Source organism: Leptopilina heterotoma, unplaced genomic scaffold (assembly GCF_015476425.1).
Source record: "Leptopilina heterotoma isolate Lh14 unplaced genomic scaffold, ASM1547642v1 Lhet_114, whole genome shotgun sequence".
Lineage (NCBI taxonomy): Eukaryota > Metazoa > Arthropoda > Insecta > Hymenoptera > Figitidae > Leptopilina > Leptopilina heterotoma.
This window is the reverse complement of record NW_025110833.1, coordinates 284227-303169: the sequence shown is the minus strand read 5'-3', so window position 1 is coordinate 303169 and position 18943 is coordinate 284227. Positions and strand designations below refer to the sequence as shown.

Sequence of the window (18943 nt, the reverse complement as noted above, 5' to 3'; positions counted from 1 at the left end):
AATTTTTCCTTGATTTAAACGAGCCTTTAAACAATTAATTAATTGATTTGAATTTCGATCCTTGTTGAAAAATGTAATTAATTGAATCTTGTTACATTAATACAACATTGGTTAAAAACATATATAATTTATTCTTTATTACAATTTCTCAGTATAATTATACAATTTTGAAACTTCTATTTCTTTTTTTTTTTTGAATAAGTTGAAATTTATTTAAAATAAAAAAGAGAATGTTATCTTTCCTCGAATAAGCAATTTATACCTGTTACGTAGATTATTTTAAATTTACAATGCAAATTCGAAGAAGCTAGTATAATTACAAGTTTGTTAGCGTTTTTTCGCACACCTGTACAAATGTCTACATTTATATTATCGAAAAATTTCATGTAAATTGAAAAACATTTTTTATACAATATTCCTGCAAAATTGATAAAACACAAGAAGCATCTCTCTTCATTTTTTTCGATTTTTTCATTCTAAAAGCTAACTTACTTCTAATGTAACGCAATCATAAAAAAATTATTTACAGAGAAAGCAAGTGATTCAAGTAAAAAATTACCTTATCATTAAAACGATAAATGATTATGATTTCTAATGCGTAATTTCGATTTATAACTTAGGAATCCTTTCATTATTACATATAATTATGGATATAAACCAAAAAAAATTATTCTCTTAAGCGAATATTTATAAATTATAAAATAGTTTTTTTTGATCTTTCGAAATTTTACTCGAAAAGAGTTTTTTTAAATTATTGTTTATTATTTACAATCACAGATTACTCGGAACTGAAATATATACGAAAGAAATATATTTTTAGTATTTTTAGAGACTTAATATTACCGAATAGACTGTATATTTAATTGGTAAAATTTTGATATAATATAAAATAATAAATTTTGATATTAAATATATTTTTGTAATTGTTGAATAAATTAAATATTCTTTTTACAATCAATAAATTAAATATTCTTTTTGCAATAATTAAATTAAATATTCTTTTTGTAATAATTAAATTCAGTTCCGTAAATATTGACGAAAAGCAATGTAAAAAAAATATTTCAAAAATCTTTTTTTTTCAGGTAAAAAAGAAGAAATTCCTCAAGGTGTCGGTGCCCATTGTGGCCATTTTTTAATTTCCGAAAAAAGTGCATCGCCTGGACTTTCAGTTTTTGACACCTGTCGATGACCTAATAGGGTATAATTTTTACTTATTTTACCTAATTCAACGCCTTTTTCGATAATTTTTTGAGCCGCAAATATTTGACTCTTCGGTGGCATATAGTCGTTGAATGTACCAATAAATGATAAGCCAATGCTTATATTATTATAATTGTATGTATGTGCGCCAACATAATCCCAACCTCGGCCCTCGTAAACATTACCATCGCCGCCAATCAGGAAACTGTAGCCAATATCAGCCCAACCTTGTGATGACATATGAAATGTTTGAATATATCTCACTCGATGTACACATTGAGCTTGATTATTGCAAAAATCCGTAGCTGTGTGACTGATAAACACATATTTCACCGGTAAACTTAATTTTTCACGTTCCTGAGGTGGTTGAGCTAGCCATTCATCTCGTGAAACTATTTTAACACCGTGAATCCAAACATCTGGAAAAACAATAAGTGTTTAATTATTTTTATTTTTAAGGAGAAATTTTCTTATTATTTTCTTCCGCCCTGAGAAATGTTTGATTTGAACTAAATATAATTTATTTGATTCAAGTAAAAATAAGTTTGTCTCAGAAGCTACTCAATTATTTATTCTTTTTGCAGAATAGTTTTATTTGGTACAAATAGAATTTTTATTTAGCACAAATAAAATTTATTTGAGGCAGATAAAATTTGCAGGGCTTGAACTAGGTCCGTAAATCCCATAAAAGTCCGTTTTTTTAAAAAGGTCCGTAAAGTCCGTAATTTGATTGAGAAAAGACGAAAAGTTAGTAAATTCTACGATATAATTTGGAGAATTTTAGAGAAATTGCAAATGATTGCAGAAATTCAAATATTTTCAAAAGTAATATAAGATTCTTCGCAAACATTCAATTATGTTCAACATTTTTTTAAATTCTCGTCAAAATTTCAATTATTTTTAGAAATAATAAAATTCTTCTCCGAAATTCAATTATTTTAAAAAATTTCAATAAAATTCTTGGAAAAATTTCGATTATTTTTAAAAACTTTCCTCAATTCAATGATTTTCTATATTTACTATTTTAAAAAAATTGTCAAAAAGAATTCAATTATTAAAGAAAAAAATTTAATAAAATCCTACACAAACCTTTAATTATTTTCATAAAATAATAAAAATTTCACTGGAATTCAATTAATTAGAAATTATTTATAAATTTCTTCGCAATCATTGAATTATTTTCATAAATAATAACATTTTTACGGGGATTCAATTATTTTTTTCAATAATAAAATTCTTTTTAGGAATTCAATTATTTTCATAAATAATAAAATTCATTGCAGAATTTCAATTATTTTTAGTACAATTTTTATCGAATTCGTTGAAAAATGTAATTATTCTTTAAAATTTTATTAAAAATCGTCAAAAGAATTCAATTATTTAAAAATTTATTCATAAAATTCTTTATGAGAATTCAATTGTAAGATAATTATTAATATTAATTAATTTTTTTGAGAAAGTTTAATTGCGGTTTTTTGAAATTATTTCAAGTTTTTATTTTCTAATATATATTTAATTGAAGAATTGAAATTTTGTAAAATTGAATGGTATACAAATGAATTTGAAAATTCTCAAAGAAAATTCGCAAAAATTAAATAACGTTCAAAAATAATAAAATTTTTATGGATTCAATTATTTTCATAAATAATAAAACTCATCGCAGAATTTCAATTTATATTTAATACAATTTTAATCGAATTCCTCTAAAAATGTAATTATTCTTAAAAATTTTATTAAAATTCGTCCAAAGAATTCAATTATTTAAAAATTTGTTAATAAAATTCTTTATAAGAATTGAATTTTAAGAAACATTTAATTATTCAATAAATTATTTATTTTTGTATTTAAATAATTGAATTCTAATAGAATTTTTTAATAAAAATTAATTTAAAAATGAATTTCAATTAAAATTTTAGATGATAATTGAATATTAAAAGCAATGTGGCGTGAATTTTAAAAAATAATTGAATTTTTTAAATATTATTTGAAGTTTTTATTTTCCAATATTTATTTAATTGAAGAATTTACGAATAATTGAAATTTCATAAAATTGAATATTGTAAAGAAATAGGTTTTTATTTCACTCGGACTAGTTATATTTTTGTCAGTAATTGGTCCGTAAGTGGTCCGTAATTTTTTATTTTTAATCCGTAATGTCCGTATTTTTAAATACTTTCACTGGTTCGAGCCCTGAATTTGTAACAAATATCATTTATTAGGGAGAAATAAAATTTGAAACAATATTAATTCGGTAGACTCTGAGTTTTTTTTTCAGGGTGTATATTGAGAGATTTTCGTTATATTTCTAGAAGAAAAAGGACAGACACTTTTTAAGATGAAATTCTCAAAAATTCATGAAAAGGAAAAATTGTTTTCTGTGCAGAAAAAACAGTTTCTTTTAAAATGATTCATAAACGTTTTGAACAGAGAAAGAAAACAAATATGAAACATGAAAATTTAAATATTAATTTATGAAATATTAAATTATCACAAATACCAAGTAGTAGTAGGAAACAAGAAAACTTGAAGAGACAAAGAAAAGGATGTAACAACATTCTTCGAAAAATTCTACGAGAATTGTAAATTAATTGATGAATTCAATACGAATATTCGAGGAGAAGTTCGATAGTTACTGACTTAAGAAAAAGGAAATGCATTTAAATTAATATTGTTTATAACATTAGCTTCGTGTTGCTAATAAATATCTGATAAGAGGTCAACAGTTGAGTCCATAGACAGTAAAACATCAACTAAAATTATAAATTAATATTTCACAAACGCATGGAAGGGAATATATTTTTTTCCATCAAAGAGAATTTTCCACCGAGTGTAATAATTATATTCTTTTTTTGAGGAAACTTAATTAATTTATTATTGGAATATAAGAGAATTAAAAACGTCTCGAATGGTACAAACCTGCGCCAGTTGATGAATCAGGCAATTCTGGGTAAATGGGAATGTGTGGAGTCTTATTGTGTCCTGAAGTTAATACAATCATAACAATGATTGTCACGAACATTACAACTATTGTGAAAAAAATTGCTGCCCACTTCCACGTTATCAGCCATTGTTTTACTGTAACATACGTTTAACATTTGTTATTTATTTTTAAAACAGGAAAAATTTATACAAATTACTTGCTAAAATTGTTTTGCAATTATTTTACTGAGTAATTAACAGTGATATCGATTAATATATATTTATATTTTTTCTCTTTCTATTTTCAATATTGCGTTTCGAAGATTAATCTAAAATGCTCGTTTCCGTTTTGATTAATGTTTGTCATTTTGTGAGAGAAATTAATTTTTGAACTTGAACTGTTTTAGTGAATATTTTCAAATTTTTTTCTATTTTTACAATTTTAGTATTTTTTTATTTTTATACAATTCGTATTTTTAATGTTTCAAGGAAACAATTATTTTTATTTTCAATTTTTATTAAATTTATTTAAGTAAATAATTTCAAATTGTTGTTAAAATTGAAATGAAATTCAATTGAAATTGAAATTTATGTAAGAAATAATTTCAAATTTTTGTTAAAATTGAAATGAAATTCAATTGAAATTGAAATTTATTTAAGAAATAATTTCAAATTTTTGTTAATTGTGGAATTTATTTAAAAAATAATATCGAAATAGTAGTAAAATTATTTTTCGAGTGTTCAAAATAGAAATTTTTTCTTTTATCACAAAATAATGAGGAAAACATTTACAAACGGAAATATTATGTAATTTGAGGCCATTTTATTTAAATGAATAAGAAAATATTAACGTTTTTCCAATTTTATAATTATCTCTGACGTCTTTGTCACTTATTAACTGAACAAACTAATAATAATTTCTGTTAAATGATAGCAGCCTCTTCTTTACTTTATAGCGAAAATCTCGCAAAGCTTGTATCAATAAAGCGGCTGGAAATTCGAAATTTTGAAATTATTTTGACCTATTTGGATTTTTTTTTATTTTTTAATACTTCGTTGGAAATTAAATTGAGGCAATTTTAAAAATAAAAATTTCTAATTATTAATTAGTTATAAATAATAATTATGCTGTAATTATCTGATTAATTAATAATTATATAATAAGTAATTAACTAAATACTTGATAATTATATAATAATTAATTAATCAATTTAACATTTTTAATTTTACCAAAATTTTATTTATTTTGAATAAAATGAAATCGAGTTGAATAGAAAGTGACTTATTCGAATTAATAGAAATTTTCGCTAATTTAAATTTATGAAATTCGTAATATTGAAAATTAAGTTAACAAAACACTTCTTAAAAATTGATTATAAATGTTTTTCAGTTGTTTAACAAGTCAAGACCTTTAGTAATCGAACGATTATTGAAAAAAGAAGGGAAAATAAAAATAATTGTCGATAACACTGCAAATGAGAATGTAATTTTCCTCCATTTTGTTTGGGCTTTTCCCAACGCGCATCAAAATAATATATGACTGCCTAATGAAATTCATACTCTTTTTTATGATTATTGCATTCCGGTTTTGCGAATCCTTGAATATTTTTTTTTATTTTATTGCACAGATGTCAAGAGACCTTTTTTTATCTCTCAAAAAAGAAAATTTTTATTTTCAATCAACATTAATATTGAAATTTAATATTCAATTTCAATATTAATTTAGTTGAAATAGTGAATAATTGGAATTTAGTAATTATTTGTATTTGTATTAAATTAATATAATTAAAAATTAATATAATAATATTAATTTAATTCTAATATTAATATATTAATGATAATATAATTATGTGATTGAAAAAAACTTTTCTATTCTTATCACCTTTGATAAATTCGGAATTTAATGGCACGTCAGATGTTTGACTGATATTTTGACTTCGCACTGAGTCTCGTTTCTCACTATCCTCCAATTCATCGTCCTTTTTATATTCGGAATTACTGTAGACAAATTGTTTTATTGTCACTGGGCCCTTGTAAAATGTTTTGCTACCTAAATGAACATTATTCGAATTTTTAACGCAAACATCACCGAAACATGGTGCTTCGACTGATGGTAATGGAATACCATTCGCTGTTCCTATCTCACAATTTTGTGGTGCACTTGGAATTTCTGACACCCATCCTCTATCGCGAAGAACATCCTCCTCTAAATCTTCCTCCACGTCACTACTCGACGTCGATTCATCATAACTCTCAATATCCAAATAATAATCATTATTCTCATTATTTACAATAACATTTTCCTCATTTTCTCCTTCATTTTTCTTTTGATCATATATTTCTATTTTTTTCTCTTTTTCTTCACCAATTTCTTCTTCTTTCTTATCAACATCTTCTTCTTCTTTTTCTTCAACAATTTTTCTAATTCCGTTTAATTTTTGCAGATTCTGGAAATTTTGGTAATCAACTGAATTTTTATTGGAAATACGGTGATTGTCATCTTGATCCTGACGATGTTGCTGAAGTTGCTGTTGGTCCAGAGTCACCATACCGTCGAAACTTTTGCTTGAATCATCGGATCGCATTTATGTTTGTCTCCTAAGAATCATATTCTAATTTCAAAATAAAGGAAGGTTGGAATCAATTATTATCCAGCATCTGTTGTCTTCTGATGAGTGTCTCATCGTAAGTAGTTTGTCTTCTTTACAATATTTTTAAATTCCTATTGTCATTTTTCGTTATCTATTCGATTTGACAGAAATTAAGCGGACATTTTTTTTGATATTTTTTCTTGTCTTTTATTTCTTTGGGAGATTTTATTTCAGTGATACTGACGCATCGATTGTTGCACTTTGTTCCTGGAGTTTACACTTTTGTTTTGATTTTTTAAATAGTGGAGAAAATTAAAGAAATAAACACTTTTTCTTGAGGAAAATTAATTTCAAGTAAAACTGTTTTATCTCGGATTGTTTTTGTGATACGCGTGGGAGGAGGGATAATATTTCTACATTCTATAAATGATAGGAGAACCTTTTTTCAGTTGTGAGAATTAAAAAATCGCGAACAACTGTAACTGTTTACTCTCGATCGAGAACTGTTGATTCCCTCTTCTACTATATTTATTTCAACCTCGCTTTAACGCGACTTACTTTGGCTCCCCACTCTTTAATCTTATTTCAAATAAACTCAACTCACGTTCAAGTACAAATGCAGAATTTTGTATATATAAAATTTGCTATGCACTTCCTTTATATTGTACATATTTTTTGTTTTGTTTCTAGTAATGTCTGTTCTATTTTTAAAGATTCGTCCAAGTTGAAAACAAATTTAAACTTATATTTTTATTTATTTTAGAAAAATGCGAGTAAAATAATAAAGTGATTTAAAAAATTATTATAAAATTTTCTCGAGACAGATTAAAGAAGAATTTCTAAGCTGAGAATTTTTAACTGATAAAGAAATTTTAGAAAGATGTAAAAGATGAGAATCTTCATTTTAAATTAATATTTTTTTTCTATTCGTCCCTTTATATTTTCTATAGTTAATTAGAATCGTTTTCTTTATTTCGTTTTTATTCTTTTTTCTTTAATTAGTAAATTAAAGAGAAATTTTTTTATTTAAAGCTTGCAAAAAATGATCGAAATTATTTGAAACAAAAGAAATGTATAAAAATTGGAATATTTTTCTTTATTTTATTAACATATTTCTGTTTTAGTCTTTTTAGTATTTTTTTCCCCTCTTACACGTGCGAAAGCAGAAGAGTCACGCATTTTTGTTATCACTATTGTATGTGAGGCGATAAATAGAATTAATTTAAACTTATCTTTGATTTCTGAAGCAGACATTAACTCTTTAACAATAGGTATAAAAAAATTACTTTTGATTTGAAATCAAAAGTTTTGAGGTTGCTTATTACGATTATCATTCGTTGTTAAAGAAGGACAAGTTTTTTCTCTTTAATTTTTCAGCTGATAAATTTAAATTTAACAAAATTGATAATTATCAGGGAATATTTTAATTTTTAAAAATAAATTATTTTAATTTATGAAAATAAGTTATTGTAAATAAATTGTTGTCATGAACCTAAAGAAATAATTTATTTTGGTAAATTATTTGCTTTAGTGATACATTTGTTATATTTTCTTTTTATTAACTGAATACTCAGCAGATTCTTTTTTAATTCTTTTAAAATTTTTTATTTAGTATTTATTTAATTTAATTCATTTTTTTATTTGATATTTATTTAATTTTTATTACATTTTTAGCCTTTTTTTAAGTTTCGATATTAATTTTATCTGAAAATAATATTTTTATATGCAACTTTAAAAATTATGGTTTTTTAAAAAAAACATTGAGCAAAGGAATAGAAGTAGAAATATTATTTCCTCAAAATCAGAAGAATTTTTTAAGATCAACAGGTCAAAATACGAATTGATTATATAAAATACTTTTCGGCAGGAAATAAATTTCGTATGAAATCGTATATAACGGTAGATAAATTTTATTCGTAAATATATTTTACATTACGCAATTTTTTATTTTTTTGTATAAAGTTTGTAAAAATTGTTTTTCGTTTTCAATTTTATAAATTGAGAATTTAAATTTTTTTTTAAATAATTCTCTAAAGGGTTGTGCTTACACTTAAAAGATTTTTTTAGGTCCAAATATTTTATTTATATACTAATTCACTTTTTCCTGATCGTCTAAAAATAATTTTTTTCTAAAAACAAAATTATTTTTACCTGCAAAAAATAATTTTAAAAAATTTAATAAAAATTATTTCATTTGCCAAATACTATATTATATTTTTCGAAATTTTACTGACATTATAATCCTAGAAAAAATAACGCTGAAGAAGCAGAAAATATTTTCGAAATTAAAACTTACGTATCCATTTTTTCGGAGAGAAAAATGTTCTAAATTCATCACTAACCGTTTCTTCGAATTGAACACTTTGCATTTTAGACAAAAACTGTGATAATGATTTTAAAAAAAATTAATAAGTCGAGTAGTATTCCAATAATTATATCTTTTGAATTCCTAATAATATTACCAGTAGCTTTTAACACGTAAATTCAATTAATTGATATCGCCTAATGCATTCGCTAAATTCTTCTCTCTATATTTTTGTTATTTTTCTCACTGATTACTTTTTTCAAATATTTTTGTAATACTAATTTTAAATATTATTTTTTCGTTTTATTCAGTTTTTATAATTTTTATTTCTTTTAATTAATTTCTATTATTTTTATTCCACTTATTTGTTTCTCATATTATTTTCATTTGTTTCATTTAATATTCATTATTTTCATTTGTATTATTAATTTTTATTTATTTTCATTTATTTATTTTATTTTTCAATATTTTTATTTGTTCTATTTATTTTCATATTTGTTACTTTTTTGAAAATAATTTCTAAATATATTTTCAAATCTACCTTAAAAGAAATAATTAAAAACGAATTTACTTGGAATTTTAAAGAACTACATTTTGATTGAATCAAAATATAGTTCTTGTTTCAATAATTTCCCTAAGTGACAAGCAATTTTTTCTCGATCAACTGTTTTACAACAAAGTATAGAAAAATATTAATTAAATTAAAAGAAAATTTTTTGGTAAATTAATTCTGCAAGTCATTATATTTTTTGCAAAGTATGTCACGTAAAAATAATTTTAAATCATGATTAGAGATCAATAAACGATTCGTTATCAATTTTGTCATCCAATGAGAAACGAGTACGTGACAACACACCTCCGTTACTCACCATTTTTATTTTTCGCCTTTTTTTGTTAAATATTATCATTGTGAAAGTAAAAAAGAAAAATAGTCGCAAAATCAAAACAAGAATTAAAAATTTTTTAATTTTTTTGCATACATTTTTTTGATTTATTCAAAAATTAAGTATCTTTTTAAATAATTTATTTAACATTATAAACAGAAGAATTGAAGAAGACATTAAAAAAATATTATACATTAGGGAAAAGATGATTGAAAATTGATTCTTAATTTTAAATGTCAACAAGTTTATTCAACTGCTTTAAACTGGATTTTAAAAGATTGAGGATAAATTTTTTAATTACTTTTCAAAGACCCCCTGCAAATTTTATAAAAAAAAATTAAATCTTCACAATCTTGATGGACTTAAATACAAATTTCAACGTCATTGTTTTGCATTTTAAGTAAAAAAATAACATAATTGATTTGTATACAGCTTTTTGGTAATGATAAATATTTTGTAATATACAATAATTTTTGTATCCACTAAAAATGTTTTAAAAATATTTAGAAATAATTAAACATAATTCAAAATAATTCATAATAATTCAAATGACTATTTACTAAAATAAAGAATAAGAGCAAGTGTCAAAGAAGAATAAAAATAAGAGTCAAAACAATTATTAATCCTTAATTTTTATCGTTAGAAAATTATTCCAAATTCTAAATTGAAATTTATTTGCTATTAACTTCATACTCTTATTTGACCGCGACGAATAACGATTTTATTTTAAAAATTCCACGTGTCGTCTGCTAGTTTGCTCTTGTTTCGCTATTATAATACTTTCGAGAAATAATTTTTAATTTTCTAAGAAATTCTCCAAATATTGAATTCATTAATTAAATTCGGATTCATAATTCTTGTGAATATAAAAAAGAAATTAAATTATTACTTGGGACATGTACTTTTTGCAAAAATCAATAACGACGTCAAAAATTATGTAAGAAAATGTACAATTTAATTACAAAGAAAAATTAATATTAATTTGTATTCTGTTGATTGTTTAAATTTTTTTAATTATTGTAGTAAATCGCTAGGATTAATAATATTTTTGCATATAACTATTTTAGGTTAGAATTTGTTTTTGTTCCAATGTTTTCCCTTCTAAAACCAAGGATATTGTGTATTTTATATTTTGTATATTTTTAATTTACTTTTCAAAATGTAGAGAATTATTTTCTAATTGGATACTTTTTTTTGCAGAGTATATCAAGAGCGAGTGCACTATGTTGACCCTACAATTTGGACAATGTGGCAATCAATTGGGTCACAATTTTTTCACTCAATTATCGACTGACATAAATTCCCGGGACAAAAACGTGTCTCGCGATGATAATTATCAATATACGGAAAGCGCAATTGAAAAATGGTTTGAAGGCATTAACAATGATGGCTGTCGTTTAGCAAGAACAATTCTCATCGACACAGAGGCGAAGGTATTGAAAAATATATGTCGACAAACCAATTCACAATGGACCTATCGAAAGCAAAATTTAATTTGCCAAACATCGGGAGGCTCTGCCAATAATTGGGCCTATGGATATTTAATGAAAGGACCACAATTCAAGGAGGAAACACTCGAGGCCATTAGGAGGGAAATCGAACGAACAGATCGTCTCGAAGGTATGTTATTTCTTCTCAGTTCTGCAGGTGGCACTGGATCTGGAGTTGGTAGCTATTTCATTGATAATTTACGAGAGGAATTTCCAACAAAAACATTAATTGGCTCAATAATATTGCCCTTTACTTCCGGTGAAGTTGGAACACAAAATTACAATACACTATTGACACTGGCAAAATTCAATGAAAAATGTGATATTAATTTTCTATTCGAGAATGAACAAATACATTCAATTTGTACGAGTATTTTAAAAAATTTCGACGCCAATTTAAAGAATATCAATGATGTAATTTCGAGAAAATTGGCAGCAATTTTTCAACCTGTGGAAAATTGTTTAAATGCAAATTCTCTGGTTTCGTTAGTGACACCGCATCCTAGTTATAAATTGGCTTCAATTAAAAGTGTTCCCTATATTCCATTGAATTCATCGATATATGAGTCTTCGTACAAGTGGCATTCACATATTGGACATTTAAAGCAAACTTTACGCGTGGGAGTGTTTAATGATAGTGTAATTGATCCTGAGACGAGAAAAATATCACACGCACCGTACGATAGAAATTATCATAAATATTGTAAGTCAATTGGAAATATTTTAATAACACGTGGAACATCGCTTGAAAATGATTCAATAGTTTATGATGAGTTGAAAAAAAATGATTTATACGCGAAATGGATGCCAGAATTAGAGAGATTCACACATTTTAATCAACGACGACGTCTTTTAAATCAGGAGAAATTTGTTGCTTTAATTACTAATAATTCGCAAATTCATCGTTCTTTAGAAATTATTGTTGATCGTGCATGGAAAATGTATACGCACGGTGCATTTTTACATCAGTATAAAAAATTCGGTTTAGAAGAAGATGATTTTCTTCATTCGTTTGCCAAAGTTGAGAATATTGTCAAAAGTTATAGGGAATTAGACAATGAATGACAGTCAGGTATTTGTTTAATTTTATTTATTACAGTCATTTTTTGACACATAAATTGTTATTTCTTCACATATAAATAGTCATTTTCGTATAAGTAACAATTCTTTTCGATAGTCATTTTAAAATGAATATTTATTTATAAAAATAGTCATATTAACCCTCGGAGAACACACCTCTTTTTTAGACTATTTTTCAAAGCTCAACCAATTTTAAACTGCTCATCTAATCAAGCTAAAGAATTTTTTTAATTATAGTTTAAACTCTGTAGAATAAGTCTGTACACTTGAAAGTCCTTATTGAAAATATTAAAAAAAGATAAAAAGCTTTTCGTAAAAAAGCGTGGGGTCAAAAAGACCCCATGTGTTCTCCGAAAGTTAAAATTACTATTTAATATTTATTTATAAAAACAATCATTTTACATATTAATAGTCATTTGAAAGCTGTGATTTTTAGTCATTTTTAACGTAGGGATTTTTATAAAGTTTTTAAAATGATTTTACAAATGTAATTATATTTTTTTATACAATACAGAAATTGAGAGACAGAGAAAAAATAATTTTTATATTTCCTTCAATGCTTCCCTTTAAATTTATTTAAATTTAATTACAAAAATTTTAATTAATTTGATTAATTTTATTAATGTTATCAATTAAATTTGACTGCTTTTTCTGTATATTGATTTAATCGAAAAGTCGGTAGAGTAGAGAGGGACTCGCAGTACTAGCAGGAAACCAAAGATGACAGTACCATTAAATAAATTGAAATATCTAACACATAATTTTTAAAATTAAAAATATAATTTTTTTATAAATAAAAAATTAATTATAAACTATGAATTATTTCATCTTTGATTATAAGTACTTAAACAATTTTTTTTAATATATGTATATCTTTTTCTCGATTTCTGTATTGTATACTTTATATTATTTCTTATTTAGCCGGGATTAGATGAATTTATATTCAAACGAATTATAATTCAATAATAGTACATTGTACAACTAGTGGCGAAAGTGTGATTTTTCGAGAGTGAAGTTTGCGGCTCGAGCGTAGCGAGAGCAGCAATCACTCTCGAAAAATCATTCTTTCACCACGAGTTGTGCACTACGTTTTCTCCAACGCCTTGCGAGGAAAGGTTTCTTCGTGAGTTTCGTATAATTTTAATTTAACGTGTGCTTATGTTTAATATAATAAAAGACGAATGTTTTGAGTGGGGAAGAAGTTAGATACAAAATAAATCTCGGTCAAAGAACAAGAAAAAAGAATAAATTCATGATTTACTTTCGCCACGCCAAATTTACTTTCGCCACGCTAAAAATTACTTTCGCCACGCCAAATTTTACTTTCGCCACGCTCTTTAGAGCAGTTGAGAAAAGTTCTACTTTCGCCACACTTTTCTACCAAGAAAAGCACTCCTTTCAGAGCAAGTGTTGGAGAAATTAAATTTTTTATTTATTTTTTTAAATTAAATTAAATTTATTTATATTATTCATTATTTTCTTAATATTTATTTAAATTTTTAAATACAATTTTTTGTTACCGAATTTTCAGTTTATTGAAATATCATTTAACTGATTTATTTTATTTGTTAAAATTTAGTTAAATAGACATTGTTTAATCGGAATTATGGTTAAATTTTATTAAATTCTGCAAAACAATTTAAAATTAAAACAATATTAGTATAAAAATACAATTACGATTTTTTAGATTCATAGAAATTAATTGAATTTTTGCAAAGAATTTTATTATTATATGAAAATAGTAGGATTCTTGCAACGGAAATGAAAATAATTAAATTCTTGCAAAGATTTTTATTTAAATTTTTGAAAATAATTTAATTTTTATATTGAATTTTATTAAATTTTTTTAAAATAATTTAATCTCATCAAGAAATATCATTGAAATTGTATTGGAATTGTATTAAATTTCTTCTAAGAATTTTATTATTTATAAAATTAATTGAAATTTTGTCAAGAATTTTATTCAAATTTTTTAAATAATTTAATTGTATCGATGAAAATTCAAATTCTTTCTAGGAATTCAGTTAAAATTGTTAACAATTTAAATTATAAAGAATTGCTCTTTATCAAAATTGTATTGAAAATAATTCAATTCTTGCAAAAAATTATTTATGAAAGTTTTTATTTAAATTTTTGAAAATAATTTAATTTTTATATTGAATTTTATTAAATTTTTTTAAAATAATTTAATCTCATCAAGAAATATCATTGAAATTGTATTGGAATTGTATTAAATTTCTTCTAAGAATTTTATTATTTATAAAATTAATTGAAATTTTGTCAAGAATTTTATTAAAATTTTGTGTAATAATTTAATTGTATCGATGAAAATTCAAATTCTTTCTAGGAATTCAGTTAAAATTGTTAACAATTTAAATTATAAAGAATTGCTCTTTATCAAAATTGTATTGAAAATAATTCAATTCTTGCAAAAAATTATTTATGAAAATACAGTGGAACCTCGATTATCCGAACCTCTGTTATCCGAAACCTCTATTATCCGAACCGAAAATCATTTTATCCGAATTTCTATTATCCGAACTTTTTTTTGGCTATCCGAATTTTAAAATTTATTTTCTCTATTTATTTTATTACTTATGTTTGTTTATGCCAAAAAAGTCTTAAAAAAATCATATATTGTGTTTTATTAATATATTATTATAAATTAATATATATACTTATATATCTTTGAAAAATGTATTAAATTAAATATGTACATATAGTTCAACTGTCCAATTTTTTTACTTTAATTATGAAAAACATTAAAACCTCTATTATCCGAATTTTCGATTATCCGAATCAGGCCGTGCCTAGGTTAGTTCGGATAATCGAGGTTCCACTGTAATTGAATTATTGCTAAGAGTTTTATTCTCTTTAAAAATAATTGAATTATTTGAAAAAAATGTGATTCTTTGTGAAAATAATTGAATTTTTGCAAAGAATGTTATTTAAATTTTTAAAAATAATTGAATTCCTGAGAAGAATTTTATTATTTATAAAAGTAATTGAAGTATTGGAATGGATTTTATTTTTTTTTAAAAATAATTGAATTCTTATAAAGAATTTTATTTTTTACGAAATTAATTGAATTCTTACAAAGAATTTGATTCTTTATGAAAATAATTGAATTCTTGCAAAGAATTTTATTCTTTATGAAAATAATTGAATTCTTTCGACGAATTTTATTAAAATAGTCAAAAATAATAAACAATAATAATTAGTTAATTAGTTAATAAATTAATGTTTTTTAAATTGGTTAATTAAAAATTATAACGAATAGAAATGTTTTACATGTTTCTTGGTACTATAACTAAAATTTTAAATTATTATTTTATTTGGATTCCATTAAGTCGATTATTTATTCTATTTGTTAAAATGCATTTATTAAATAGAAAATTTTGTTAAGTTTTGAAAAGCAAAAATTTATTTTTGTAGCAATTAATTAAGAATTAAAAATTATGAAACAAAATAGAAATTTTTTAGAGATTTCATCTTACTATAAAAGAAAAATTTATCATTATTATTTAGATTTTATTTTGCATTTCTCAGTTTGATAAATTAAACTTTCCAAATGTTTGTTTTTTCCAGGCTCGCAGGAAAACATTTTCAAATACGGTTTCCGTTGAATATTTAGAAAATGAAGAAATCAAAAGACCAATGAAAAAGATGACGAATAAGAAGAAGAAGATAAAGAAGGAGAAAATGAAGAAAAATATTTCTTGACAGTAACAATTCGAGAGATAACGTCGTCACTACAATTAATTCCTGGAAAGATTTTTTTCCCCGCTTGTCTATCAAAAAGGTACATAAATTACAGAAAAACACGTTTTTCTCATTTCTTCTCAGTATAATTTTCCCAAATTTGTTTGCTTTAGAAAAAAAGAAGTTTCCGCATGTCAAAATTTAGAATTATCTCGTTTTTCTTTGTTATGAGTTTGGTAATAGCATAACTTTGACTCCTGGCTGAAAAAAAGGTACATTCTAATACAACTCAAAGACCTAAACAAACAGAAGGCGAAGATAGCAATGACAGTTTTACTTTTATAAATTTACGGTTTTCTTGTTTTTTTCCGTAGAAATTAAAAAGAAATCTCAATTTTGATTTCAGTGTACAAATTTTTTTTTTCATGGAAAAGACAATTTAAAAAATAGGTTCCTTTTCTGTATTTTCATTTTTCAATCGAGTGTTTAAATCATCGCCTGTCACAAAAAATTCGATTATTGCCCCAAGGGCCATAGGGCAAGTTCCCATTGGCTCTCTTACAAAACGAAAAATCTAGACAGAGACCTTGAGAGTTGATTACTGAGTTGGGATCGTCATCATGGGGTGGCTATGACGTCACATAAAAGAATCGACCGCTCTCTGCCGCATAAAGTTTACGCGCAGCCGAGTATTATATCTATATAGTAAGGTGCACGTGTGCCAAAGAAACTCCAAACGGAGGAGGATAGATAGAGGAAGGGAAAGACGATATAATGGAGCAAAACTGGGAAGGTGGGTCGCAGGTTGCGTTAGAAAGGGGAAAGAGAGGATAATAATAAAAAGAAAAAAATCTAGGAAACTTGCTTGTCTGGTTTTACCTATTGCTTTTTATTCAGTCCGCTCTGCGCTTGTGCGAAGCCTATCATCTTCGAAGAATACATATCGGCAGCATTCGCTTTGATGGGAACAAAAAATTAAACCCTTATTGCTTGATCTTGCTCCAAGAAATTGATGAAAAACTGTTCCTAGAATTCAAGGAGAATCCTGTATTTTTTTCTGTCAAAATCAATTTCTTGCTTTTACTTTTTTCGATAAAATATATTTTTTTTTCAATCCTTAGGATTGTTTTCGAACTTCTCAAAAAACGAATTCGTATTTTTTAAAAATAGGAAATGAATATTTCCTTTCCGAAAAAATAGTTCTTTCTATTTCAAACTCATTTAACTGTTTCCGAACTTTTCAAAAAACGAATTCGCATTTTTCTTTTGTTTAATTTTAAAAAATAGAAAATAAATTTTTCTTTTCCAAAAAAATAGTTTTTTCTATTTCAATCCAATTTAATTCTCTTTGAACTTTTCGAAAAACGTATTTTTTTTGGTCTAATTTTAAAAATAGAAATTAAATTACGAGAATAATCTTTTTATTGGAAGTTAAGAGAGAAATTTGGAAAATTGAATGAAATAAGTAATAACTAAGGAAACAAAAATTGTTTGTTAGAGAAAATAGGGAAACTATAAGAGAGTTGAAAAAGTTTCAAAAAAATAGATTTTTTTCAGTGAATATTTATCTAAATGTTGTTTTTAATATAATGTACATAGCGTTAAGAATATATTTGCAGGTCGCCAGGAAGTCTAAAGCTCCGCGATCACATCAGCAGTTACACGAACTATAGAAAACATATTTACTCACTTGATCATTTGCCGTAAATCCTTTGTTTTTTATTTATTTGTTGAACCCAGCAGAAAGACTCATCACTGTTACAATTTTGAAAAAAAACTGATAAAAAGATTTAACAATTTAAAAAGTTAAAAATTAACTACAAAACATTAATATTAAAATTAAAGTATTAAAATTAAAATATCAAAAATTAAATTATTCAAATTAATGCTAAAATATTAAACTAATCTTAAAATATTAAAATTAATATTAAATTATTCCAATTATTATTGAAATATTAACATTTTTAATCAATTGTCTCAGAACAATTAAAATTTGAGAGCATAATTTTTCTTTTTATTTAGATTTTAATTTCAAGTGTATTTATTATTACTATTTTTTGTAATCATTTGAATAATTTGAAAAATGTTTTTCTAGGTGAAAGAAGAGCGTAGAAGTGAAGATGCTTGTTGAGTATTCATATAATGCGTTGGAAAATAAAAATGAATTCCCTCGGATGGGGTCCTATTTCAGTGGCTAGTCAGGTGCGGTTCTAATTGTCTCCAAACTTTGGGTCGGTACTTTACGAAAGCAGAAAGCAGGTAAAAGAGTTTTATAAATATAAAAACTCGGAAGATTGGTTTCACATCATCGAGTAAATCAAAATATGTATCCCTAAAAATAATGATATACAGTATTTTTTATTCAGTCTTTTCTTTGTCTAAGAGTTTAGAACGGAGTGAAAAGTTATTTTTTTTTAATTAATAACTTTATTAGCAACTACGATTTTATCCATTTATTATAATTATTTTATTTCTTTATTTATTTTTATTACTATTTGTCATTGTTTGTATCACTGTTTCTTTATTATTATGTATTTATTATTATTTACTATATTATTTATTTATTTATTTATTTATTATGATAATTATTTCATTCTGGTACATTTTTTATATTCACTTTTCTTATCTTAAACTTGTTCCTTTATTCACTTCTTCCAAAATTTTTTAAAATTATAGAATTTCGAATCTGAAAGAATTTTATTCTTGCTTAGAATTTTATTTGAAACGTTTGGAAATAATTAAATTGGATCAAGAAATTTAATTAAAATTGTA

At 24.2% G+C, this 18943-nt stretch overlaps 2 protein-coding genes across 3 annotated transcripts; one reads left to right on the top strand and one right to left on the bottom strand.

Moving 5' to 3' along the window:
• Nucleotides 1-111: 111 nt before the first annotated feature.
• LOC122508494 (peptidoglycan-recognition protein LC-like) lies at nucleotides 112-6704 on the bottom strand. Its single transcript, XM_043621896.1, has 3 exons — nucleotides 6002-6704; nucleotides 4117-4275; nucleotides 112-1619 (listed from the first exon to the last, which is right to left on the bottom strand). Exons 1-3 carry the CDS (start codon nucleotides 6702-6704, stop codon nucleotides 1102-1104), a joined length of 1380 nt encoding a protein of 459 aa, XP_043477831.1. The 3' UTR covers nucleotides 112-1101.
• On the top strand, nucleotides 6670-13008 carry LOC122508502 (tubulin delta chain-like). 2 transcript variants are annotated; one of them, XM_043621908.1, is made up of 2 exons: nucleotides 6670-6804; nucleotides 11100-13008. In XM_043621908.1, exon 2 carries the CDS (start codon nucleotides 11123-11125, stop codon nucleotides 12452-12454), a length of 1332 nt encoding a protein of 443 aa, XP_043477843.1. In that variant the 5' UTR covers nucleotides 6670-6804; nucleotides 11100-11122; the 3' UTR covers nucleotides 12455-13008. The 2 variants fall into 2 exon arrangements, with proteins under 2 accessions (XP_043477843.1, XP_043477851.1); XM_043621916.1 differs by lacking the exon at nucleotides 6670-6804 and adding an exon at nucleotides 10642-10836.
• The last annotated feature ends 5935 nt before the right edge of the window (nucleotides 13009-18943 follow it).

Bases quoted from the DNA above. Each gene is read 5' to 3' on its own strand.
- LOC122508494 (XM_043621896.1), bottom strand. From the start codon at position 6,704: ATGCGATCCGATGATTCAAGCAAAAGTTTCGACGGTATGGTGACTCTG. The intron at 4,276-6,001 runs GTGATAAGAATA...CGTATGTTACAG, and splicing joins AAATTCCGAATTTATCAAAG to TAAAACAATGGCTGATAACG. The intron at 1,620-4,116 runs GTTTGTACCATT...TTGTTTTTCCAG, and splicing joins TGATTCATCAACTGGCGCAG to ATGTTTGGATTCACGGTGTT.
- LOC122508502 (XM_043621908.1), top strand. From the start codon at position 11,123: ATGTTGACCCTACAATTTGGACAATGTGGCAATCAATTGGGTCACAAT.